We start from the raw sequence: 27,932 nt of genomic DNA, 5'->3' as shown, positions 1-27,932 counted from the left end.
TAAAAGTTGTATTATTTATGTGTGTGTACATAGGAAAACAAAAACAAATAAAAAAAACACACACACACTTTTTTAGAAGCTTTAGAAAAAGTTTTCTCAAAACATGTTTTTTTAAGTAAAGGTTGTATTATTTGTGTGTGTGTGTGTGTACATGGATAAAAAGCATTTTTCAGAGAAGCTCCAAATTTCAGGTTTTGTGTATTCTTAGAAGCACTAAAAAGACCGTCCAAACACACACCAAATTATAAAAACACTTTAAAAAAAAGTGTTTTAAAATCCAAACTCGCTAATACTAAAAAGCCCCGCCACCCAGCGAAAATGAAAATAGATATAATCAGCAAAACTGAACTTAAATGCATCGCTCGTCCTGGGATAATTCATAATAGGAATGGCAGCCTTCTGTTAGAAATAAGAAGGAATCCAAGTCGATAATATATTTCCTAAAAATAGAAAACCAATCTGCTGCTGATACTCGTCGAGCCCCAAGAGATTTCATAAAACAGACTCCACAACCGGAAAATCAGTTTAAAACCACATAATTTGATTGGGATAAAGACACAAATACAAGATAGAACTTCAACACACCAATATCATAGCTACGCCAGTACCACAAGTTCCACAAACTATTAACATTTCGCTCGAGTAAAGCAGTAAGATCGTACTTTTGTGCACTTTTGTAGATTGAAGTGTTTAATTGGCTCGACTTTTGAAGACATCAAGACCCACCTCAGTTGGGTCGGTGGCTTGAAGCTCTACCTGGATTCCATCTAATTCCCTCTTGAACCTGTCTTTCGAGCTGGCATAGATCATTTTGCTCCTCACCTTTGCTGTGTCGGGAGACCTTAAAACATATAATCAACAAAACCCGCAAATGTTATCGCATGAAATTGTGGAAATGACATATATGGTGCCTGATGAAAAAAAAACTACCAGGCAATGAAGAAAATTCTGCTCTTTGGGACATTATCTTCTGTCAGATAATCAAAATCATACACAGCATATCGGCACTCTTCAGCAGGAAGGTGTGCAATGAAGTCATCGTACGTTTGAGCTGGTTCACCAAGCTTTTCAACGATTACCTGCTTCTGCTTCTCCTCAATCTTGTAAACTACGAAGCGGTGGGTTCGCTTAGCTTTCAACTCCATAAACTTCAGTTTGCAGTCATCATGAACTGCCATTCCTGATGCTGCATTAGCCTATATGTTTTATAGATAAATCAATTAACTGAAAAAATAATCACCTCACATGTTTAAGAATCAACATATTTTACAAAGCAGTATTTATAAAAGCAATTAAGTAGTAGGGCTTCCACAAAATTTAAAGATCATGTGGATCGGCTCTTTCAAGTTACTTTGATGACTGGTCCAAAAAAAGAAATAAAAACCTATAAAGTTACCATTGACTATGTTCAAACGGGTTGGAGAAACATGATTCCAGTAAGAATGTCAGTTATGATTTCAATTAAAGATGATGGCAGGCTGCATAAAAATATACAAGAAAATTCAAAAGTTGTGGAGACATAGTGACCTCATGTACTCAACATTGTCATGTCCCAAAAAATCTGTTAAAAGACAAAGTAAAAGATATAGAAACAACCACGTGAACCCCTCCATATTGCACAGCCATGTACCATGTCCATCAACAACAGGGGAAATCCAGGATTTCTAAAGACAGGAGGCAAGACCAAAAGGCGAAAGACTGGATTCAAACAAAATTTGAGATTTAGTAAAAAAATGGCGCATAAAAATTTAAATTTTTTCGCCTAGGAGCCGGGCCAACAGAATTCGCTCAGTCAACTTAATTATCCGTGGAAGAACTATTTGTGTACCGTAACCAAGCTAAGAAAGATAAAAAATTGAAATCTTTTGTCAATTAAATAAAACTTTTGGATTCATACCGCACAAGGCAGATTTTCCTGGTCAAACAATTCCAATTTATTCTTAAAAACACTTAAATCATATAGGTAAGTGAAATGAGAACAAGAACAATTAAAAAAATTCTGTACGAACCCTGCTGATTAATCATTTTCCTAGCGATCACCAACCGAATAATTTTTAAGTATGCTAAACTCCATAAAAAGAAATTTGAGTGGAAAGAGAGGACTAGAGGATTGTAAGGGCCGAAAGTCCACCACCCTGGATGTCTTACTCCTAATGAGATCCTGCCAAGTATCAATAAGGATTTGGTCTGTACCACGCCAGGAGGCGTCCTCCTTATTTACAAATTACACCATCGAATAAATTAAATAAAAATAAGTCCTACACAAAATTCACCTGAAACACATGCATCCTCGGGTGTATGGCATCAGTATGGAGCAACATTTATTAAAATTGACATCCATCCTAGACACTGACTACTATAAATACTACTATTTTCTTAGTGAAAATTATGTAAAACAATGTTACCTTCCTTATTTCACTTGTTATGGGCTTTCCTTACCCTCGTGGTTCTACATGTTGATATGCTCCGTTGTATTGAGAAGTTAGTTAACAGTTAGGTTCAACAACACACGGAAAAGAATCTAACTAGAAAAAAAAACATTTTAATTCACGTTTGCACAACATAACTATGTCCCGGAATTTATAGTTGCACACACTTTATCCATTAGTGATTGTTTTACTTAACACAGTATTCGTCATAGAAACCAAGAATGCTAACAAATATTATAGTCACCCCGTCAGAGATATCAAAGCACTACTGCTACAAGTAATTCATATACTTACATGATAATTTGAAAGCAATAAATTAATATTGGAAATGAATGCTGTTTTTAGGCAGTCTGTCGATTGTCGAGAAGATGACATCATTCACACGTGGAGGGACTGAGAACGGTTATACATACTTAAGAAGGTTCATGTAAACCTTTCATATTTCCTGGGTAAAGTGCTCATACTTAAAACCATAATTTCAACAAAAAAAAAAATTAATTTCACTCATTAGACTAATACTACTGAGCCATTCCAAGATCGATCTACAAAAACTTCAGCAAGTGCAAAATTCGAGCGTGTACTAAAAGAAGCTTGTCAAATCAGATCTAAAAATCTTTTTAAAAAATTTAAAAAAGGAGCGAACTAATAAACCCATCCGCCAACAAATTCTGAGGTTTACGACTTCCATTTCTGCACATCACAAAGATCGCAAAACCAAACAGAAAGCAGAGAGAATTGACTAAGGAAATTATCATCTAAATGAAAAATAAAAACACAGTACAAATATAGGATAGAATTACAAGAAAATTAAACAAATCATTACCATTGTAGCGATGTATAATCGGAGAAGATCGAGGGATTTACGACCAGAAAACGAAAAGAAAGAATTTAGGGCTGAAAGATGCCCAGCGTTTTGGGGTAGATATTTAGAGAGAATTTCTCGTGGAGTTCAGTTGCCAACATGGAAAATAGAATATATGTACAGAAACACGAGATAATTCAGCCAAATCCTTTAGGTTTTATTAGGTCTGAGACTTTTTAAAAAAAAATTAGAGAGAGATTCCATTTAATATTTTATATTTTTTATAAAAGTTTAATGAAATTTAATAAAAAAATTATGTATAATTTTAAAATTAATATAAAATTCAAACTTAAGTTTTAAAAATATAAAAAAGATAGAGGTATTAAAAATATGAATTTATTTTTATGACTTCATAAAATTATATTAAGTACACAAATTAAAACCTGAAACATAATTATAAAATGTTAAAAAATTGTCTATTCGACTTAAATATTTATATGGACATTTAATTGATAATAAATATATAAACTTATATATTTACTTTAATTTCTCTCCTATATGTGTTTCTTTTTCTTTGAACTTTTTAAAAATATTTTTCAATATTAACAATAATTTAAAATGAAATTTCTAAACATCTTTCAATTAATTTTTCGATTTATCGTTACAAAACCTCACGAAATTTAGAATTAATTCCTTAAAATTTTTAATAAAAATTTATAGTACTACATAAAAAAATTAATATTTTATTTGTGTATAAATTTAAAATTATAATAATTATTTTTAATAAGTAAAATTTTGTTTAAAAGTTAATATTTTGATATTTATTTATTTTTTATAATTTTAGTTGATTTCTAACCAAAAATTAAATATAATAGTAAATGAAGAATTTTATTCACTTGAATATATATACAATTTGTGTATGATTAATATATTAATATATTTTTAAAAATTTATGAACACATATATAAAGAAAATAATATTAAATTAAATATATTAAAATTTTATAAAGTTATATTGATTGTAAACATTTGAACCTATTTATTTTCTATTTCCATGTACAGGTAATTTTTTTTTATTTTGTTAGATATATTGTCGAAAACAAAATCGAAACAAAAAATTATTTAAATGAATGAAATAATTTTAAATTTCATTATTTATTAATATTGAAAATTATTTTACAATTTTAAAAAATATTATTTAATTAAATAAATATGTGAATTTACTTGAATAATTGAAGTTTAATTATAATAACTGATTTAGTTATCATATTTCGTAAATTAAATATGATAGACTTAATTTAATTTTGGTGATAATAGTCAAAATCAGTAGATCGCGTTAGTAAAATCAGAAGATAGTATAAAAGTAGAAGTTCTCTTATCGCCTTAACAAAGCAGTACTCTTCGAGTACTTATCGGCTTAGAAAAACAGAAGCAGAACTTGACTTTTGTTGAATCAGAACATATCGATCTTATATTAAATGTTACCGTTACTTTACCAAGTACAAGTATTAAATGCATCATTAATGTTGAACAAAGTCATTTAATACGTTTTACCAAATGTGGTATGAAACAAGGCTGATTGTTCTGAAACTTTTTGCAGGAACCTTTTTAGGTAATAAAGCTGATTCTATCAGAAATCAAAGAAGTCGTTTTGTTTATAGACGTTGTATTCAAGGCTTCTATAAATGCACAAGATCAACGACGTTTATACGTTACTGAAACAACGTTTACATTCTAATATATACGAACGTCGATTTGAGCATTCAGACTTACTTATCATCTTCAAAGCTCAATATACAGAAAAGCAGCACACGCTTCACATTAGTTATCTGATCTTTTTGAGATCATATTGTGCTGACTGTTTCTTACTCTCTCTACAATCATATTCACATTACTATATCTTTGAGAAGAGTTTGTAATTTGAAAAAGAGTCTTTTCCAGAACTTTACTGTATTCGTTTTATCGTGTTGAGAAACTAAGAGTTTCAGTAAGCGAAGGATAAGTCCTGCTGAAGTGGGTGTGTACAAGTGTTGTACTGTAAAAACCAAAGTCTTTTGGTGATACCTTCTGGATATAGAAGAAGGGGAGACGTAAAAGATTTCACCTTCAAACTTTCATAAACAATCATTGTCTACTGTCTACTGTTTTATTGTGTTTCACCGTACTCTATCTGATCATTTTCGCACTATTTATTGTGATCTGCTGGACTTACTCTTAAACAAGAATAGCAATAATCTCTAACAGGATTCTAGCACCCTTTGCAAAAACGATCGTCAAATGAAAGAGTTTATTCACCCCCTCTAAACTCTATATCGATCCCCAACAAGTGGTATCAGAGCAGATTTTTCTTGTTCTATATTTACAACAGATATGGCGCACTTCAGCAAGGTTCCCATGTTCTCAAAAGAAGACTTTGATGACTGGAAGATCCGGATGCAAGCTCATCTTGCAGCTCAAGATGATGACATGTGGTTTGTCATCACAGATGGTCCTTTAAAGATCTTAAAATCTAACATTGCTGTTGCTGTTACTGAGAGAGCACCTCAGATGATGGAGAAACACAGAAGTGAATGGACTGGCGAAGATAAAAAAAAGCCAATCTTGATAATGTTACGAAGGATATTCTTTACAAAACCATCGACAAAAATACCTTCAGCAAAATCAAAATGTGTTCTACTGCTAAAGAGATTTGAGAAAACTCATCCAAATCTGTGAAGGAAATGAGCAGACGAAGGAGAATAAACTGTCTGTTGCAATGCAGAAATTTGAGAATCTCAAAATGAAAGCTGGAGAAACTCTAAATGAGTTTAATGAACGTTTCAGTAGCCTGGTCAATGAACTAGCAGCTCTTGGGAAAGAGTATGGCAACAGAGAAATAGCACTCAAGGTGATGAGAGCTTTACCCAGGGAATGAGACGTTAAAAAAATGGCTATGAAAGTCTCTAAAGATATAAACAAGTTGGAGCTACATGACTTGTTTGCAGACTTAAAAGCCTATGAGTTCGAATTGGAAGTGAGAAGCGGAGAAGAGCCCTCAACAAATCTACCGACCAAGGCTCTTGCTGCTACTACTACTGCTGCTGCTGCTGCTGATGCTGCTGCTGTAGTTGTTCTGCAAGCATTACCTGCTACCATCATTGAAAGCACTTCTGAAAAGACTGCTGAAAAGATCAGCAATGATGCTATGTCTCTCTTTGTGAAGAAATTCTAGAGATTCATGAAGAAGAATCACCGAGCCTACTAAAGCCCTAACCGGAACTTTAAGAAGGATTCACCACCTGGTGACATGGCGTGTTTTAACTGTGGAAAGATCGGTCACTTTATTGCTGATTGTCCAAAGCCCTAGAAGGATGACCAGAAGAAAAGGGAATACAAGAGGAATGACAAGAAATTCAGAAGAGACCGCAAAGCAATGATTGCTGAGGAAAGCAAATCTAAATGAGCGGATTCTAGCTCTGAGTCTTCTGACTCAGAAAGTCATTCCAGCGAAAGTGATGCAGAAGAGATCAAACGTCTCATGGCAAATATTGAACCAACCTCGACATCTGGAGAGGTACTTGACTTTGACTCTGACGAATTAACACGAACTGAGTTAATTAAAGCACTGCATGACATAGTGGAAGAGTACTCAAGACTTTCTCAATCATTCAAGGAAGGTAAGATTGAAAATCAAGACTTAAAAGATCAAGTCAGTAAGTTCACTTTCTTGCAAGAGAACATCTGCAATGATTTAAAAGTTGAGATGAGTAAGTTAAGAACTGAGAATGAAAGAGTGAATGCAGATTACCAAACAATGAGATCTGAAAACCAGAAGCTATCTATTTTTGTAAATGCATGGAACAAGTCTTCTGTTTCTTTAGAGAAGATGCAAGAATTGCAGAAGCAATCCGGTGACAGGAGTGATCTCGGATTCAACAATAATGAAAGCACTTCTGAAACAAGTACTAAACCAGGACTGGATAAAGGCAAAGAGAAATTCATTCACTTTGTCAAATCCAGTGTGGTATGTGAACCTGAAGTACCAACTGTTCGAGTTGAAAAGACTGTAGATCAGACGAACAGAAGGAAACATTATGGTCTGGGTTATGTTGAACTTAAGGGAAGAGTTAACCAGAGTTCTGGATCCAGCAGAGGATTCAACTCAGGAGGACAATCCCCTATGAAGGTTAAAAACTACCAGTGTAACGCCTCGAAAATTTAAAGGTCCACGCAAACCACATGCATGCAATTATTAAATTCCGTTGTATTTTAATTAAATTTTTTAATTGCATTAATTAATCATGTTATGCATATTTACATGTTTAAAATATATTTTTCTACATTGTTACATTAAAATGTATTTTTAAAGGTTATTCGAGTTGCGATCGAGGAACGGAGACCGAAGGCTGAAAATTATAAAAAAATTTTATTAAATAATTGTTTTTAATTATTTAAATTAAGGGTGATAATTTTTTTATTTTTGAAAATATGGGGTTTTGAGGTGATTTTATACGCCGGAACGTAAATTTTATCGGTGTTGGTTTTTCATTAAAATACGAGCTTTTTGGCAACCCAGCTAATAAATTCACAAATATATTTAAACAAAAACCTTGTTAATATTTTATTAAATTCTAATTAAGGTTAATGGGCTTAATTTAATGGCTTAATAGGCCTAAGCCTAGTTAGCAAATTATTTAGCTATTTAAAAGTGTTAATCACCAAAAACCCTACACCTTGCATCAAACTCACGGTCACACTTTTAATTCTGAAAAACTCTCTCCCAACTCACAACACACACGGCACTACACTCCCAACTTTTTGGAAGAGAAATTCGTGGGGTTCTAAGGAAGACAAGCCAAAGGTTTCGTCCCGTTCTTCGTCGTCAACATTTTTTCGTGCGTAAAATATGCAAAGGCACTCCATATTCTTTTCTTCAAACATCTATCACAACATAGTAATTGTTTAAGCATATTTTGAATGAAAACATGACACACAAATTGTTATTTTTGTAGCTATGTACATGCATGAGAATTATTTGTGATTTTTGCTTCCAAATTCATGTTTTTATTTTGTTTAAGGGGCTGCCATGGATATGGTATTAATATGGGTTGGTTTTTAGCCAAAAACATGTTAAATAATAAAGAAAACCAGGCTGAAACCGAAGGAATAGAAACAGAATAAGGGGCCGAAGGTTTGTTTGAAATTTTAAGGTGCAAGTTTCGGTTGGTTGTGCATGGGGCAATAGGGCTCGACCAGGTCTGGGGGTTGGGTCCTATGGGTCATGGTTAGGTCCTAGGAAGGGTCCTAGGAGGGCTGGGGCGCGAGCCTTGGGCTGGGGAAGAGTCCACGTGAAGTGGGACTCTCCCCCAAGCCACGCGCAGGAACTGGTCGGGAAAAAGGGGGCTGCAGCGGGGCTAAGGGCGAGCTGGGTAGGGCCACCAGGGTCCAAGGGTCATGGACAGGGGTAGGGACAGGGGCTGGAGTGGAGGGGTTAGCCGCTGGCTCGACTGGAAGGGGGTTAGCATGATGGATGGAGGAACGCGCAGGTTGTTCCCTTGGATTCACGTGCTTCGTGCTTGGGGTTCCAGGGGCGGGGCTGGGCTGGGTCGAGTCTAGGCATGGTCCAGGGATGGTGAGGGTCGTGTGGGCTCGGTGGTGGCTCGGCTGGGAGAGTCTTAGTTGGATTAGGAGTCCTAGTGCATCAAGGAACACACACACACAGCATGCAGAATTTTTGGTCTCGGTTCCAGGGAGTTTGAGCAAGCTAGGGGATTGTTTTTTGGGCTGGGCTTGGTCGGTAGATTCCCTAGGTGAGTTGGCTAGGTTTTGGTTGAAGGTGGCTCGGGCGTGGCTCGAATAAATTGGGAGATGGCTCGGTGGGTTCGTTAGGGTGTCAATTTCAAAAATTATAAGGCTAAAATTGATTCCATGGATTGACGTGGGTGGCTCATGACTTGGAAGGGTAGAATAAATCTTAAAAATGTTATGTTTAAAATTTGGGATCAAAATAACGAGTTTTGGATTTATTCGGGATTTAATCGCCGCACGAAACACTAATTAACGAGTTAATTGAAACGCCTAGTTTTAAGCTTTATAAAATTATGAAAATTTATATTTAAGCTTAAATAATTATTATAAGTCTAAATTTTTAATTTGGAAATTTTATATTAAGGTTTGGTTTAATTCGGGATTAAAACGCAGTAATAGGTCTTATTTAAATATTAATTTAAAAGTCCTCAATTTAAGCTAAATAAAAATAGGGAAAAATTCATGTAAGCTTAAATAATTATTTGGAACATGTTAGAGTCAATGAATTCAAGAAAATGTCAAAAACGGGAAATTTTACGTTCAGAGGTAAAACGGTCTTTTTACACCTAAAAATTAGTAAACGTCATGGCAGTGTTCTAAATGCTATTTTTATGATATTATGGTTATTTTTAAATGTTTATGAAATGTTCATGATTAAATTATGATTTTTAAATGTCTATGGGATTGTTTTATGATTTAAGGAAGACATTTTAAAGACATGTTGCATGCTTGGTTTCAAAAACAATATGTTATGTTATGCATGATTTTATAAAGTGATGTGAATGTAAAACGTTGAAGGAAGTGAAGTAATTGTGACTAATTCGATAATGTTGGAGATATCGTGAGGGTGACGGTCACAATGGGAGCCCGACGATCGTATTTCCATTATTACGAATATGGGATAACGGTAAGAATGGAATATCGTGAGGGGAAAAGTCCCCAGAGGGAGCCCATTTATGAGAAAAGGCCCCAGAGGGAGCCCCGAAGATAATATTCTATTCGAAAGAGGATAGGCCAGGGCCCAGTTGACCGGTGAGAGTGTTGCTGGTGTCCCCCGCCGTCCAGTACTGCGGTTTCATATAGATGGATCCATCGAATTTTGAGGTTTAAGGAAAGTCACAATTAACAATCTGAATTCAACAAAGGAAAAGGAAAAAGAAAATGAAAAATGTTTATATCATGAAAAATGTTTTATGTCATGTCATGTTGAGGAAAAGGAAATGTTTATGTTATGCATGTCATGAAAATGTTTATGCTTAAAGTTGATGCATCATTATGAAAATGTTTCTATTTAAGGTTCATGCATCATAAAAAGGTTTACGAAAATGTTCATGCTTGAAGTTTATGCATCTTCATGAAAATGATATTTTAAGTACAAGTATTTTTCACTGTTATATGTTGACTGTATTACGTATTACTTGTTATCAAGGATATGACGTGTTGAGTCTTTAGACTCACTAGGTGTGATTGATGCAGGTGATTATGATAATTATTATAATGGAAGTCTTGATGGTTGACTTTACTGGACTGAAGGTGCACATAACCCGATGACCGACGCTAGTTTTCCGCACTAGTTATGATTTATGATTTCAAATTATGTTAAAAATATTTTACGAATTTTTATTCTTATTTTGAGAGGTTTTTGAGAGATTATAGTATGGACAGTATTTCTCAATTAAAGTTGGTTGTTTTATTTTAAAATGATGTCCAAAATATTTTATGTAATTTTTGGTTGTTCGGCCGATGTTAGGGAGGTTTTAAAAAAAAATTCTAGTACTTTTAAAGCAATAAAAAGGGCAGACATTTCAGTTGGTATCAGAGCAAAGGTCTTGTAAAGGGTTGTTCCACCATCAGCGCCGGAAAGATCAGTCGTCAAGCTTCGATTTGTAAGTTTACATATTTTTATGATGTTACATGCATAAGTACATGGCTTATATATTCACGTCACCTGTTTAATAGCATTATGATGATAAATGTTTTATATGCTCTAGAATTTTTATACGTGATATGATATGAAATAAGAAATTATTTGATTTTAACGCATGTGGTTTGGTGGTGGAATTGGAAGATGTCGATTTTTGGGTTTTAGTATTGACGTTCTACTTTTTGGGCTATAAGTTAATCGTGAATATTATGAATGCTTTGGGACACGTAGATTTTCTAAGAAAATATTTATGATTCGTGGTTACTAGCTGAATTAATTTTTGAGAATTACTCATAAGTAATAATGATTCGAGGATTTGTAACGACTTTGGGAGTATAAAAATGTATAAACTGGTATTTTAAGTTTTGATGAAAGGTAATATTGGTTATAGAAATTGATTTTTAGGTAAGTAAGTTTAAATTTTCAAAATTTATATTATGGGAAACCCATAGAAGAGAATTAAGAATGCCAAAAACTTATGGGTTAATCGTAGGATTTTTTAAATTAAGGACCAATTAAGATAATTTTTGGGGAAATTAAGAATTTATTTTGCAATTGCTAAGGAATTTGGGGACTAGTTTAGCAATAAGCGATAATTGAATAGGTTAAATGATAAGAATTTTGAGGATTTAGACTTTTTAAGAATATTTTAAACCTTGGGATAATTTGGTTATAAGGTTGTAAGGAATTCTAATCAAGGGTTTTTAAGGATGAAACAATATTAGGCTTGAAAATCTAAGCGTTAGCGGACGCGTTTGGGATTTTAAGGTTGAAATATGATAAGTTGATGAATATTTTGGGTATAAAATAAGGAAAATAATATAAGATAAGTACGGTCATCCATCCTTTTATATTGGGAATTTGAAGGAAAGTTGAAATTCGAGGTTATAATAGTAACAGCACTAAGTCATTATGAGTCTTTTAAGTTGCAATTCGAAAATAAGGATTTAGAAGGAAAATTTAATTGGGATAAAGGAGACGTAAGGACATTTTAGAACTTAAGTTTGATCAGAGTAGCGCAGCGGAAGCGTGGATTTTTGGGATACTAGAACTAAGTCTAAACTTTGGGTTATTAAAGATAAACGAATTTCGAGGACGAAATTCAATTTAAGGGGGGTAGATTGTAACGCCCCAAAAATTTAAAGGTCCACGCAAACCACATGCATGCAATTATTAAATTCCGTTGTATTTTAATTAAATGTTTTAATTGCATTAATTAATCATGTTATGCATATTTACATGTTTAAAATATATTTTTCTACATGGTTGCATTAAAATGTATTTTTAAAGGTAATTCGAGTTGCGATCGAGGAACGAAGACAGAGGGCTGAAAATTAGAAAATGTTTTTATTAAATAATTGTTTTTAATTATTTAAATTAAGGGTGATGATTTTAATATTTTTGAAAATATGGGGTTTTGAGGTTATTTTTTATACGCCGGAACGCAAATTTTATCGGTGTTGGTTTTTCATTAAAAATACGAGCTTTTTGGCAACCCGGCTAATAAATTCACAAATTTATTTAAACAAAAACCTTGTTAATATTTTATTAAATTCTAATTAAGGATAATGGGCTTAATTTAATGGCTTAATAGGCCTAAGCCTTGTTAGCAAATTATTTAGCTATTTAAAAGTGTTAATCACCAAAAACCATACACCTTGAATAAAACTCACGGCCACACACTTTTAATTCTGAAAAACTCTCTCCCAATTCACAACACACACGGCACTACACTCCCAACTTTTTGGAAGAGAAATTCGTGGGGTTCTAAGGAAGACAAGCCAAAGGTTTCGTCCTGTTCTTCGTCGTCAACGTTTTTTCGTGCGTAAAATACGCAAAGACACGCCATATTCTTTTCTTCAAACATCTATCACATCATAATAATTGTTTAAGCATATTTTGAATGAAAACATGACACACAAATTGTTATTTTCGTTGCTATGTACATGCATGAGAATTACTTGTGATTTTTGCTTCCAAATTCATGTTTTTATTTTGTTTAAGGGGCTGCCATGGATAGGGTATTAATATGGGTTGGTTTTTAGCCAAAAACATGTTAAATAATAAAGAAAACCAGGCTGAAACCGATGGAATAGAAACAAAATAAGGGGCCGAAGGTTTGTTTGAAATTTTAAGGTGCAAGTTTCGGTTGGTTGTGCAAGGGGCAATAGGGCTCGACTAGGTCTGGGGGTTGGGTCCTAGGTGTCATTGTTTGGTCTTAGGAAGGGTCCTAGGAGGGATGGGGCGCGAGCTCGTGGACTCTCCCCCAAGCCACGCGCAGGAACTGGTCGGGAAGAAGGGGGCTGTAGCGGGGCTAAGGGCGAGCTGGGTAGGGCCATCAGGGTCCAAGGGTCATGGACAGGGGTAGGGACAGGGGCTAGAGTGGAGGGGTTAGCCGCTGGCTCGATTGGAAGGGGGTTAGCATGATGGATGGAGGAACGCGCAGGTTGTTCCCTTGGATTCACGTGCTTCGTGCTTGGGGTTTCAGGGGCGAGGCTGGGCTGGGTCGAGTCTAGGCATGGTCCAGGAATGGTGAGGGTCGTGTGGGCTCGGTGGTGGCTCGGCTGGGAGAGTCCTAGTTGGATTAGGAGTCCTAGTGCATCAAGGAACACACACACACAGCATGCAGAATTTTGGGTCTCGGTTCCAGGGAGTTTGAGCAAGCTAGGGGATTGTTTTTTGGGCTGGGCTTGGTCGGTAGATTCCCTAGGTGAGTTGGCTAGGTTTTGGTTGAAGGTGGCTCGGGCGTGGCTCGAGTAAATTGGGAGATGGCTCGGTGGGTTCGTTAGGGTGTCAATTTCGAAAATTATAAGGCTAAAATTGATTACATGGATCCACGGGGGTGGCTCATAACTTTGAAGGGTAGAATAAATCTTAAAAATATTATGTTTAAAATTTGGGATCAAAATAAAGAGTTTTGGATTTATTCGGGATTTAATCGCCGCACAAAACACTAATTAACGAGTTAATTGTAACTCCTAGTTTTAGGCTTTATAAAATTATGAAAATTTATATTTAAGCTTAAATAATTATTATAAGTCTAAGTTTTTAATTTGGAAATTTTATATTAAGGTCTGGTTTAATTCGTGATTAAAACGCAGTAATACGTCTTATTTAAATATTAATTTAAAAGTCCTCGATTTATGCTAAATAAAAATATGGGAAAATTCATGTAGGCTTAAATAATTATTTGGGACATGTTGGTGTCAATGAATTCAATAAAATGTCAAAAACGGGAAATTTTACGTCCAGGGGTAAAACGGTCTTTTTACATCTAAAATTTTGTAAACGTCATGGCAGTGCTCTAAATACTATTTTTATGATATTATGGTTATTTTTAAATGTTTATGAAATGTTCATGATTAAATTATGATTTTTAAATATCTATGAGATTTTTTTATGATTTAAGAAAGACATTTAAAAGACATGTTGCATGTTTGGTTTCAAAAACAAAATGTTATGTTATGCATGATTTTATAAAGTGATGTGAATGTAAAACGATGAAGAAAGTGAAGTAATTGTGACTAATTTGATAATGTTGGAGATATCGTGAGGGTGACGGTCCCAGTGGGAGCCCGACGATCGTATTTCTATTATTACGAATATGAGGTAACGGTATGAGGTAACGGTATGTGGTAACGGTAAGAATGGATTATCGTGAGGAAAAAAGGTCCCAGAGGGAGCGCATTTATGGGAAAAGGCCTCAGAAGGAGCCCCGACGATCGTATTCTATTCGAAAGAGGATAGGCCAGGGCCCAGTTGACTGGTAAGAGTGTTGCTGGTGTCCCCCGCCGCCCAGTACTCCGGTTTCATGTAAATGGATCCATCGACTTTTGAGGTTTAAAGAAAGTCACAATTAACGATCTGAATTCAACAAAAGAAAAGGAAAAGGAAAAGAAAAAATGTTTATGATCATGAAAAATGTTTTATGTCATGTCATGTTGAGGAAAAGGAAAGGTTAAGGTTTATGTTATGCATGTCATGAAAATGTTTATGCTTAAAGTTGATGCATCATTATGAAAATGTTTCTATTTAAGGTTCGTGCATCATAAAAAGGTTTACGAAAATGTTCATGATTGAAGTTTATGCATCTCCATGAAAACGATATTTTAAGTACAAGTATTTTTCACTGTTATATGTTGACTGTATTACGTATTACTTGTTATCAAGGATATGACGTGTTGAGTCTTTAGACTCACTAGGTGTGATTGATGCAGGTGATTATGATAATTATGATAATGGAGGTCTTGATGGTTGACTTTGCTGGACTGAAGGTGCACATAACCCGATGACCGACGCTAGTTTTCCGCACTATTTATGATTTATGATTTCAAGTTATGTTAAAAATATTTTACGACTTTTTATTCTTGTTTTGAGAGGTTTTTGAGAGATTATAGTATGGACAGTATTTCTCAATTAAAGTTGGTTGTTTTATTTTAAAATGATGTCCAAAATATTTTATGTAATTTTTGGTTGTTCGGCCGATGTTAGGGAGGTTTTAAAAAAAAATTCTAGTACTTTTAAAGCAATAAAAAGGGCAGACATTTCAGTTGGTATCAGAGCAAAGGTCTTGTAAAGGGTTGTTCCACCATCAGCGCCGGAAAGATCAGTCGTCAACCTTCGATTTGTAAGCTTACATACTTTTATGATGTTACATGCATAAGTACATGGCTTATATATTCACGTCACCTGTTTAATAACATTATGATGATAAATGTTTTATATGCTCTAGAATTTTTATACGTGATATGATATGAAATAAGAAATTATTTGATTTTAACGCATGTGGTTTGGTGGTGGAATTGGAAGATGTCGATTTTTGGGTTTTAGTATTGACGTTCTACTTTTTGGGCTATAAGTTAATCGTGAATATTATGAATGCTTTGGGACACGTAGATTTTCTAAGAAAATATTTATGATTCGTGGTTACTAGCTGAATTAATTTTTGAGAATTACTCATAAGTAATAATGATTCGAGGATTTGTAACGACTTTGGGAGTATAAAAATGTATAAACTGGTATTTTAAGTTTTGATGAAAGGTAATATTGGTTATAGAAATTGATTTTTAGGTAAGTAAGTTTAAATTTTCAAAATTTATATTATGGGAAACCCATAGAAGAGAATTAAGAATGCCAAAAACTTATGGGTTAATCGTAGGATTTTTTAAATTAAGGACCAATTAAGATAATTTTTGGGGAAATTAAGAATTTATTTTGCAATTGCTAAGGAATTTGGGGACTAGTTTAGCAATAAGCGATAATTGAATAGGTTAAATGATAAGAATTTTGAGGATTTAGACTTTTTAAGAATATTTTAAACCTTGGGATAATTTGGTTATAAGGTTGTAAGGAATGCTAATCAAGGGTTTTTAAGGATGAAACAATATTAGGCTTGAAAATCTAAGGGTTAGCGGACGCGTTTGGGATTTTAAGGTTGAAATATGATAAGTTGATGAATATTTTGGGTATAAAATAAGGAAAGTAATATAAGATAAGTACGGTCATCCATCCTTTTATATTGGGAATTTTAAGAAAAGTTGAAATTCGAGGTTATAATAGTAACATCACTAAGTCATTATGAGTCTTTTAAGTTGCAATTCGAAAATAAGGATTTAGAAGGAAAATTTAATTGGGATAAAGGAGACGTAAGGACATTCTAAAACTTAAGTTTGATCAGAGTAGCGCAGCGGAAGCGTGGATTTTTGGGATACTAGAACTAAGTCTAAACTTTGGGTTATTAAAGATAAACGAATTTCGAGGACGAAATTCAATTTAAGGGGGGTAGATTGTAACGCCCCAAAAATTTAAAGGTCTACGCAAACCACATGCATGCAATTATTAAATTCCGTTGTATTTTAATTAAATGTTTTAATTGCATTAATTAATCATGTTATGCATATTTACATGTTTAAAATATATTTTTCTACATGGTTGCATTAAAATGTATTTTTAAACGTAATTCGAGTTGCGATCGAGGAACGAAGACAGAGGGCTGAAAATTAGAAAATGTTTTTATTAAATAATTGTTTTTAATTATTTAAATTAAGGGTGATGATTTTTATTATTTTTGAAAATATAGGGTTTTGAGGTTATTTTTTATACGCCGGAACGCAAATTTTATCGGTGTTGGTTTTTCATTAAAAATACGAGCTTTTTGGCAACCCGGCTAATAAATTCACAAATTTATTTAAACAAAAACCTTGTTAATATTTTATTAAATTCTAATTAAGGATAATGGGCTTAATTTAATGGCTTAATAGGCCTAAGCCTTGTTAGCAAATTATTTAGCTATTTAAAAGTGTTAATCACCAAAAACCATACACCTTGAATAAAACTCACGGCCACACACTTTTAATTCTGAAAAACTCTCTCCCAATTCACAACACACACGACATACACTCTCAACTTTTTGGAAGAGAAATTCGTGGGGTTCTAAGGAAGACAAGCCAAAGGTTTCGTCCTGTTCTTCGTCGTCAACGTTTTTTCGTGCGTAAAATACGCAAAGACACGCCATATTCTTTTCTTCAAACATCTATCACATCATAATAATTGTTTAAGCATATTTTGAATGAAAACATGACACACAAATTGTTATTTTCGTTGCTATGTACATGCATGAGAATTACTTGTGATTTTTGCTTCCAAATTCATGTTTTTATTTTGTTTAAGGGGCTGCCATGGATATGGTATTAATATGGGTTGGTTTTTAGCCAAAAACATGTTAAATAATAAAGAAAACCAGGCTGAAACCGATGGAATAGAAACAAAATAAGGGGCCGAAGGTTTGTTTGAAATTTTAAGGTGCAAGTTTCGGTTGGTTGTGCAAGGGGCAATAGGGCTTGACTAGGTCTGGGGGTTGGGTCCTAGGGGTCATTGTTTGGTCTTAGGAAGGGTCCTAGGAGGGATGGGGCGCGAGCTCGTGGACTCTCCCCCAAGCCACGCGCAGGAACTGGTCGGGAAGAAGGGGGCTGCAGCGGGGCTAAGGGCGAGCTGGGTAGGGCCATCAGGGTCCAAGGGTCATGGACAGGGGTAGGGACAGGGGCTGGAGTGGAGGGGTTAGCCGCTGGCTCGATTGGAAGGGGGTTAGCATGATGGATGGAGGAACGCGCAGGTTGTTCCCTTGGATTCACGTGCTTCGTGCTTGGGGTTCCAGGGGCGGGGCTGGGCTGGGTCGAGTCTAGGCATGGTCCAGGGATGGTGAGGGTCGTGTGGGCTCGGTGGTGGCTCGGCTGGGAGAGTCCTAGTTGGATTAGGAGTCCTAGTGCATCAAGGAACACACACACACAGCATGCAGAATTTTGGGTCTCGGTTCCAGGGAGTTTGAGCAAGCTAGGGGATTGTTTTTTGGGCTGGGCTTGGTCGGTAGATTCCCTAGGTGAGTTGGCTAGGTTTTGGTTGAAGGTGGCTCGGGCGTGGCTCGAGTAAATTGGGAGATGGCTCGGTGGGTTCGTTAGGGTGTCAATTTCGAAAATTATAAGGCTAAAATTGATTACATGGATCCACGGGGGTGGCTCATAACTTGGAAGGGTAGAATAAATCTTAAAAATATTATGTTTAAAATTTTGGATCAAAATAAAGAGTTTTGGATTTATTCGGGATTTAATCGCCGCACAAAACACTAATTAACGAGTTAATTGTAACTCCTAGTTTAAGCTTTATAAAATTATGAAAATTTATATTTAAGCTTAAATAATTATTATAAGTCTAAGTTTTTAATTTGGAAATTTTATATTAAGGTTTCGTTTAATTCGTGATTAAAACGCAGTAATACGTCTTATTTAAATATTAATTTAAAAGTCCTCGATTTATGCTAAATAAAAATATGGAAAAATTCATGTAGGCTTAAATAATTATTTGGGACATGTTGGTGTCAATGAATTCAATAAAATGTCAAAAACGGGAAATTTTACGTCCAGGGGTAAAACGGTCTTTTTACACCTAAAATTTTGTAAACGTCATGGCAGTGCTCTAAATGCTATTTTTATGATATTATGGTTATTTTTAAATGTTTATGAAATGTTCATGATTAAATTATGATTTTTAAATATCTATGAGATTTTTTTATGATTTAAGGAAGACATTTAAAAGACATGTTGCATGTTTGGTTTCAAAAATAAAATGTTATGTTATGCATGATTTTATAAAGTGATGTGAATGTAAAACGATGAAGAAAGTGAAGTAATTGTGACTAATTTGATAATGTTGGAGATATCGTGAGGGTGACGGTCCCAGTGGGAGCCCGACGATCGTATTTCTATTATTACGAATATGAGGTAACGGTATGAGGTAACGGTATGTGGTAACGGTAAGAATGGATTATCGTGAGGAAAAAAGGTCCCAGAGGGAGCGCATTTATGGGAAAAGGCCTCAGAAGGAGCCCCGACGATCGTATTCTATTCGAAAGAGGATAGGCCAGGGCCCAGTTGACCGGTAAGAGTGTTGCTGGTGTCCCCCGCCGCCCAGTACTCCGGTTTCATGTAGATGGATCCATCGACTTTTGAGGTTTAAAGAAAGTCACAATTAACGATCTGAATTCAACAAAAGAAAAGGAAAAGGAAAAGAAAAAATGTTTATGATCATGAAAAATGTTTTATGTCATGTCATGTTGAGGAAAAGGAAAGGTTAAGGTTTATGTTATGCATGTCATGAAAATGTTTATGCTTAAAGTTGATGCATCATTATGAAAATGTTTCTATTTAAGGTTCGTGCATCATAAAAAGGTTTACGAAAATGTTCATGATTGAAGTTTATGCATCTCCATGAAAACGATATTTTAAGTACAAGTATTTTTCACTGTTATATGTTGACTGTATTACGTATTACTTGTTATCAAGGATATAACGTTTTGAGTCTTTAGACTCACTAGGTGTGATTGATGCAGGTGATTATGATAATTATGATAATGGAGGTCTTGATGGTTGACTTTGCTGGACTGAAGGTGCACATAACCCGATGACCGACGCTAGTTTTCCGCACTAATTATGATTTATGATTTCAAGTTATGTTAAAAATATTTTACGACTTTTTATTCATGTTTTGAGAGGTTTTTGAGAGATTATAGTATGGGCTGTATTTCTCAATTAAAGTTGGTTGTTTTATTTTAAAATGATGTCCAAAATATTTTATGTAATTTTTGGTGGTTCGGCCGATGCTAGGGAGGTTTAAAAAAAAATTCTAGTACTTTTAAAGCAATAAAAAGGACAGACGTTTAAACATGCACTATAATTCTAGACCTGTTCAGAAGAGATACAGACCAGACAAGAAAAATAGAAGAGAAGAACAACATTCTAAGATGCATTCTGTTAGAAATAGTAGACCTTCTGTTGCACACACCGCTTTGGATACCCGAAGTACAAGGTCACCTAGAATTGTACAAATGTGGGTTCCTAAAGGACTGATAAGGATTGGACCCAAATAGATTGGGTACCAGATACTAAAATTTGTGTTTGCAGGAACAGGAGAGGAAAACCAAAATCAGCAGCTCCACATAGTATCTGCACAGTGGATGTTCCAGACACATGACTGGACAGAAAAATCTACTATCAGAAGTAATGAGTTGTAGTGGATCAAAGATAACATTTGGGATAAGTCAAAAGGTAAAACCGTGGGTAAGGGTAAGATTATCCAGGGTAACATTACTATCAATGATGTACTATTGGTTGAAAATCTTTGTTACAACTTGATTAGCATCAGTCAACTGTGTGATAATGGTTACTCTGTGGCTTTTCAGAAGCATACATGCACAGTTAAAAATGCTGATGAATATACTGTATTAACTGGAAAAAGAGAAGGCAACACATACAAAGTTTCATGGAATATAGATCACATTAACGTTCCTACATGTTTAGTTGCCTCTCTTAGTGATAAACATTGGCTATGGCATAAGAGATTGAATCATCTGAATTTCAAGGCAATCAATAATCACAAGAAGCAGAACATAGTTGATGGTTTGTCTGATTTAAACTTCGTTAAGAATCATGTCTGTTCTGCATGTTAACTTGGTAAGCAAGTCAGATCTAGCTTCAAGAATAAAGGTAGTAAATCAACTTCAAGGTGTTTGGAATTATTGCGTATGGACTTGTTTGGTCCAATCCCTATCATGAGCTTAGGGGGAATAAAATATACACTTGTTGTTGTCGACGACTTTTTTAGATTTACTAGGGTAATATTTCTTGCTGGAAAAGATCAAACCAGTAGTCTCCTGGTCAAGCTTCTGAAAAAGATTCAAAATGAAAAATTTATTTCTATCATTAAATCAGAAGTGATCGGGGAACTGAGTTTACTAACAAGATTCTTGAGTTATACTTGGATGAACAGGGCATTCATCATGAATTTTCACCTTCCAGAACGCCTCAATAGAATGGAGTAGCTGAGAGGAGAAATAGAACTCTTAAAGAAGCCGCTAGAACAATGCTAGCAGATGCAGACATCTCTCAGCGCTTCTGGGCAGAAACAATCAACACAGCATGGTATACACAGAACAGAACAATGATCAACAAAAGGCACAATCAGACTCGGTATGAGATATGGAAAGGGAGTAAGCCTAACGTATATTATTTTCATGCATTTGGTTGCAGTTGTTTTGTTTACAATAACGGTAAAAATTATTTGTCTGCATTTGATTCAAAATCAGATGCTTGACTATTTCTTGGATATTCAGCAGTAAGCAAAGCTTTTAGAATTTTCAATAATAGAACTCTTAATGTTGAAGAATCTATTCATGTTGTCTTTGATGAAGATAGCAGTGCTCCTGGAATTTCTAACATGTCAAATCTAAGTAACAGGTTAGACATGATTCATCTGGAATTGGATAGTGAAGATGATGCAGAACCTAGTGTTAAAGATGCTCAAAATCTAGAACCAGACATTCCTCTAGTAGAACCAATTTCTCAGACACATGATTTACCAGAACCAGAAGTGAACATTCCAGAACCTACTACTGCTTTAGTGAGCCTGATTCGAATCTATCAAACCAGGAAGAAATCTCTTTAAACCCTTTTGTCTGGAGGAAATCCCATCCTCCATCTTTGGTTATTGGTAATCATGCAGCTACATTAAGAACCAGAAGGCAAATGATTAATGAATATATGCATGCTGCTTTTGTGTCTCAGGATGAACCAAACAAAATTGAAGAAGCTCTTCTGGATCCCAGTTGGATTGAAGCTATGCAAGAAGATCCAGAAGAGCTGAATCAATTTAAAAGAGATGAAGTTTGGTCTCTTGTACCTAGACCAACTCATCAAGCTATTATTGGAACACAGTGGGTGTTTAGAAACAAACTAAATGAAGAAGGCACTGTGGTCAGAAACAAAGCAAGACTGGTGGCTCAAGATTTCAGACAAGAAGAAGGAATAGATTATGATGAAACCTATGCACCAGTAGCAAGGCTTGAAGCGATCAGAATATTTTTAGCCTTTGCTGCTTTCAAAAATATCAAAGTGTATCAGATGGACGTGAAAAGCGCCTTTCTAAATGGTCTACTGCAAGAAGAGGTCTACGTTGAACAACCTCCAAGTTTTATCGATCATTTCTTACCAAATCATGTATTTAAATTACACAAAGCACTGTATGGTTTAAAACAGGCACCTCGAGCTTGGTATGACACACTCTCACAATTTCTTGTTAATCATAATTTTACTATCGAAACAGTAGATAAAACTCTGTTCACTTTAGTTAAGAATAAGCACATATTGTTAGTACAGATTTATGTTGATGACATTATCTTTGGGTCAACTAACCCCAAATTATGTGCAAAGTTTTCCAAAAAATGAGGAACAATTTGAAATGAGCATGATGGGAGAATTAACATTCTTCCTAGGACTACAGATCACGCAACTTGATACTGGAATTTTCTTAAATCATGCTAAGTATACTAAGGAACTACTGAAAAAGCTTGGCATGGAAACATGCTCTGCTGCTTCTACTCCTATGAGCTCATCTACTAAACTTGACAAGGATGAAAGTGGATTTTCAGTAGAAGTAACTCAGTATCGTGGTCTTATTGGTTCTTTGTTATATCTTACTGCCAGTAGAACGGATATTATGTTTGCTGTCTGCATTTGTGCAAGATTTCAATCTAACCCTATGCAGTCACATTACATTGCTGCTAAGCGCATACTGAAATATTTGAAGGGCACTCAAAATGTCGCCTTATGGTATCCTAATGATTTATCTTTCAATCTTATTAGATATTCAGATGCAGATTATGCAGGTTGCAAATTAGACAGGAAAAGCACAAGTGGTTTTTGTCAATTTCTTGGTGATAGGCTAATCTCCTGGTTTAGTAAAAAGCAGACTTCCATAGCTACGTCTATGAAGCAGAATATCTAGCTGCTGGAAGTTGCTGCTCTCAAATTCTTTGGATACAACAACAACTTAAAGACTACGGAGTTCAAGCTTCTGAGTCACTCATTTTCTGTGACAATACCAGTGCTATAGCAATCACGAAAAATCCAGTACTTCATTCCAGAACAAAGCACATAGATATTAGACATCATTTCATTAGAGATCATGTGCAGAAGGACATTCGTCTGGAATACGTTTCTACTGATCAACAAGCAACAAACATCTTTACAAAGCCTCTGCCTGAGAATAAGTTTTCTTACTTTCGCAATGTTCTTGGTTTAATTGATTTAACTTGAGTATATTGGTGATATCAATGTGTTAATTATTATTAGTTGTCTGTTACTCAACTAATATCAGTTTGTTTATAAGAAAAAGGAGACAACTTGTGGCAACTACTGATATTTTATTAAGAATAGAATCGACGCCTTACAACTTGATTCAAACTTCTTTCCACAACATCTTGCCACATTCTAAACCAGTTGTTCAAATCATGACTCCTAATATTCCTAAAGTTTTCAGAACTGGCAACTAGGTCAAGCAACTCCCACTCCATTGACAGCAGCATGTGGTTCAGCACATCATCCTTGACCAGCTCGGATATGTGATCAACTCGAGCAAGCCTCTTGAACCTCCTTGCTAGTGACCTCTGTTTAGCAGAAGCGGAAAATTCTCCGGTATTGATTAATTGAAGGTCACGAGCAGTAGTCCAAATGGACATAACCTCCGCAAAGATGAAGTCTTATGCACCTTGTTTTAATTCTTGCAAACGTTGAGGTGTCCATGAAGGATGAGGAACATGAGTGCTGCTTTCACAATCCATTGGAATACAAATGTCATTACGAGCAGAAGTTATCTTCTTTTATAGACAAGATTTGAGGAAGACGGAGAGTCATCGAACATTAAATTATCCAGACTAAGTTTTTCTCATCTTTTCTTCTACTTAATTCTTGTTATTTATTTGTTTATTTGCATAAAGTAAAAAGCAGTAGATAAACAGATTTATGATAAAATTAAATATTTCATTCAAAAAACCAGATGCATTACATTATCCTATCTATTACATTTTGTTGATTTCAGCAGCTTGAAGTACTGCAAAGTACTTCAACAGGAACCTAACTAAGCCTTGCTGGAATCCCCTCTCTTCGCGTGATCATGGTTGCTGAAAGGGGTTATTCCGCAACTTAGTCCTTCTAAGAACGAACAATCTAACTTATTGTTCATATTACAGGCCAAGGAATTTCTTCCGAGTCTTCATATCTTGAAAAAATATGTCTTAAGACATCATCTTACGAGAAGCTGGAAATGGTCCTTGCAATTCCTCTGCTGAATCAGTCTCTGGAGAAGACTCCGAGAGCATTTTTGCATCATTCATTTGTGATTTGTTATTATTTGTGTACATAACCTTATTTGTGAGATTGCAGGTACTTATATAGAGTATTGGGAAGCTAAAGAGACATCCAACCGGTCACATCATGCATGAATATCAAGAGTTATCTATCATTCCCTCAGATATCATATCTTTTGCATTTATTAGTTGCATTAATTGAGGGAGAATATTATTTTATTCTGTATTTTCCTTTTCCGTGCTTTATCAGAAGCAGAAGAAGGTTTGTCTTTTCGATAAAACAGTGTGATATTTCAGTACTTCATAACTTCCAGAAGATATTATCATAAGACGACAAATCCTCTTCTGATATTTTTAGTAACCGCTTTGGACAGCCCGCCTATTTTAGTTAATTTTTAAAATTTTGGCGTTTCTGACACTCTCTGCTAAACTTTTCAAAATTCAACCGTAAACATATTGACACGTGTCCTAATGTTTCACTGACGGCTGTACATTCTAGACTTTAACCGTCTTTTTTCAGTCTTTTCACCTTTACGCTTTCAGATCTTTCACATACTAGCTACTGTTTTCTCTCGTATTCACATTCTACTGCAAAATCTACTTCGAACTCATTTCTACTTGCAGAAAAATGGTTGGAGCTTACACACTCAATGCCTATCAAGTTAATTTTGCTTCACTGTTGAAAATCAAGGACGAAAATCTGGTCAACATGTTCAAAGCCATCGAGAAATCTGGTCTTAGAAGGTTTCTGGAAGCACCAGCAGTTATCTACAAGACTGCTCTCCTGGAATTTTATGCCAAAGCTAAAGTTGACGGAGGGAAAATCATCTATTCCCAGGGAGATGTATCTATTTCAATTGATGATGCTCTATTAGGATCGACCTTCTTCATTCCTTGCTCAGGTATCTCGGACTTTTCTGATACTTCTAAGGAGGAGACGTCGCCTGCCCTCGTCACTTTCTCAGCTTCTGGAGAGAAACTCTCTCCTTCTTGTTTCAAGAAGATACTGAAGATGGAATACCAAGTGCTTGCTGATATTGTTGCAAAAGCACTGTCGGTCAAAGCTGGTACTTTTGACAAATTAACCAAGGAGAAAGTGCAAGTGATGTTGGCCATCACTTCTGGATTTAAAGTGGATTGGAGTGGATTCTTGTTTAGAATCCTGAAGGATATGATTCTAAGGAAGAGTTCTGGTTTTGCTGTTCAGATCAGCAAAATGCTTAAGGATGCTGGTTTTCCTTTCACTACTGAACATGATGCTTCTTTTGTGACAATGGCCGATGTTGATAATGTGCTCGCCTTGAGGCCAAAGCCAACTGTGGCGGAATTTGTTGCTCTAAAAAGGGAAATTGGAGATGCTCAGACTGAGGTTCAAGGGCCTCAGAAGAAAATCAAGAGAAAAAGAGTGGTTATCTCCACTGATTCTGATAAAACAGTTTCTGAGGATTCTGCTGCTCCTATCCAAGCATCTGTCCCTGCCACCCCTAGCAAGAAGAAGGCTCGCACGGTGCTTCGCATTAAGAAAACAGCAGCCATTGCTGATTTAGACACTGTCCCGTTGAGACAAGTGTTTCCAGAAGCCACGTCTTCTTTGCAAGTTTCTGTTCCGGTCGCTAAGCCAGCAACCACTTCTCCTACGACCTCTTCTACTGCTCCGACCTTTAGACCCTCGTCTGGAGTTGTTATTCGTTAATCTACTGCAGGGTCTTCTGCTTTTTGACCCGTGTTGCCTGCCTCATCTTCAGATAAAGGCAAAGGGAAACTCGTTGAAGAACCACAATTTCAAGGCGCCAAATCATTTGTCTTAACTGGTATTGATCTTCATTTGGAAGAGATTGAGAGATCTGCAAATGAAGGAATGACTTTATTTTATGATTGGTATAAGGTTCGAGTTTTCCATCCTCTCACATTCTTCAGAACACAAGGTGTATTCCGTAAAATGGTAAAGAATGAAGAGAAGGTGTTTGAACTTGCCAAGAGTGAAAATGTGATTGAAGCTATGAGACGCCGAAGTTTCATTCTTGAGCAACTGAAAAGATAAAAGCTGGAATCAATTTTGAAGACTCTTCAGTATAATTTTGATGTTATGATTCCAACTGCTGCTCAGGATCAGAATGTGATCCACATTCTATCTGACCGTTTGAGAATGATGAATGAGCAGCTTCTCGCTCAAGAACAAACATTTGGAGATTCTGTACCGTATTCAGTAGGCTTCGTTCCAGAATTTGCTCAGACTAAGCCAGTTGAGGAAAGGACTACAGCTCCACCAGAAGCTAAGGTCGCTAGTATCCCTGCATCTCCGAAGTTGCCTACTCAGTCTTCATCTCTTCTATCTGTTCGTGAATTGGCTTCAGTGAATGAAGTCATTCAATCTATCGTTGTTACTGTCTCTGCTACAACTGAATCAGCTCAGGCTGATGACTTGGTCCAACCAGCAGCTCTCCCAGAAGAACACCATTTAGCAGAATAGGATGCTGCCCCATCTCAATCCTTGCCAAATTTAGAGATTTTCTCGACTGAACATGAAGCAGAAATGGTAGCTATCTTGAATGATCAAATTCCAGCAGCTGAACACCTGGAGGCCATGGAAGCCGAGCAACCAGAAGAAAGAACACTTCCTGACCCTCTGCTGCTGCTGAAGGATCTTCCGCTGAACAGACTACTGCTGTTTCTACTGTTCCTATAGATCTTGTTTCTTCTACTGCCTTAGTTGTCCGTCCTACTGATTCACGATCTCGCATTGCTCATGTTGCGCATCTTGCTGAAATCTCAGAACTTATGCTCGAAAGATGTCCATCCTCAGACGAAGAGCGCTTTAATCTTGAATTTGAGGTTGACATTCTGAAACGAAACATTGACAGACTTTCAGAGATCGTCAAACAAATATCCTTTGAACATGCTGGTGAAGTCGACGCCACCAAATTCTTTCGAGAACGCATAACGAAACATGTCGCTAAAACGACATAATCATTGTCTAAGCTTGAAGTTGAATCCGAACTTTTCAGGAAGAATGTTTTATCTAGTCACGCCAAAATCTTTCTTAGACAATCTGATGTTCTACGAACTGTCTCTGATCATTAGTCGTCTCTTCGCTCAATTTCAACTAAAGTGGAGGCTACTGATTTGAAACTGGAATCCATCGATGCCAAGATTGAGTCCCAATCTCAATCTCTTCAGGCACTTAATGATCGCGTTTCGAATCAGGTTCTGTTTTTGGATATGATGAATTATAGCATTATCAGTCTATCTAGACGAATGGATGAACTGCTTACTCGCACTGATGCCAAAAAGGGGGAAGCAG

The 27,932-nt window shown here is 35.7% G+C and overlaps 1 protein-coding gene across 5 annotated transcripts; it reads right to left on the bottom strand.

Annotated features, from left to right (window-relative positions):
* Positions 1-344: 344 nt before the first annotated feature.
* On the bottom strand, positions 345-3,422 carry LOC142541115 (actin-depolymerizing factor 2-like). Of its 5 annotated transcripts, XM_075647698.1 has the most exons (4): positions 3,253-3,421; positions 1,597-1,698; positions 931-1,171; positions 345-841 (listed from the first exon to the last, which is right to left on the bottom strand). In XM_075647698.1, exons 2-4 carry the CDS (start codon positions 1,637-1,639, stop codon positions 691-693), a joined length of 435 nt encoding a protein of 144 aa, XP_075503813.1. In that variant the 5' UTR covers positions 1,640-1,698; positions 3,253-3,421; the 3' UTR covers positions 345-690. The 5 variants fall into 5 exon arrangements, with proteins under 5 accessions (XP_075503813.1, XP_075503815.1, XP_075503816.1 ...); XM_075647700.1 differs by lacking the exon at positions 1,597-1,698 and having other exon boundaries at positions 931-1,196; positions 3,253-3,422; XM_075647701.1 differs by lacking the exon at positions 1,597-1,698 and having other exon boundaries at positions 931-1,180; positions 3,253-3,420.
* Between the last annotated feature and the right edge of the window lie 24,510 nt (positions 3,423-27,932).

Source organism: Primulina tabacum, chromosome 3, assembly GCF_025594145.1.
Source record: "Primulina tabacum isolate GXHZ01 chromosome 3, ASM2559414v2, whole genome shotgun sequence".
Classification (NCBI taxonomy): domain Eukaryota; kingdom Viridiplantae; phylum Streptophyta; class Magnoliopsida; order Lamiales; family Gesneriaceae; genus Primulina; species Primulina tabacum.
The sequence above is the reverse complement of the archived record's forward strand: the minus strand, read 5'-3'. Positions and strand labels throughout refer to the sequence as shown.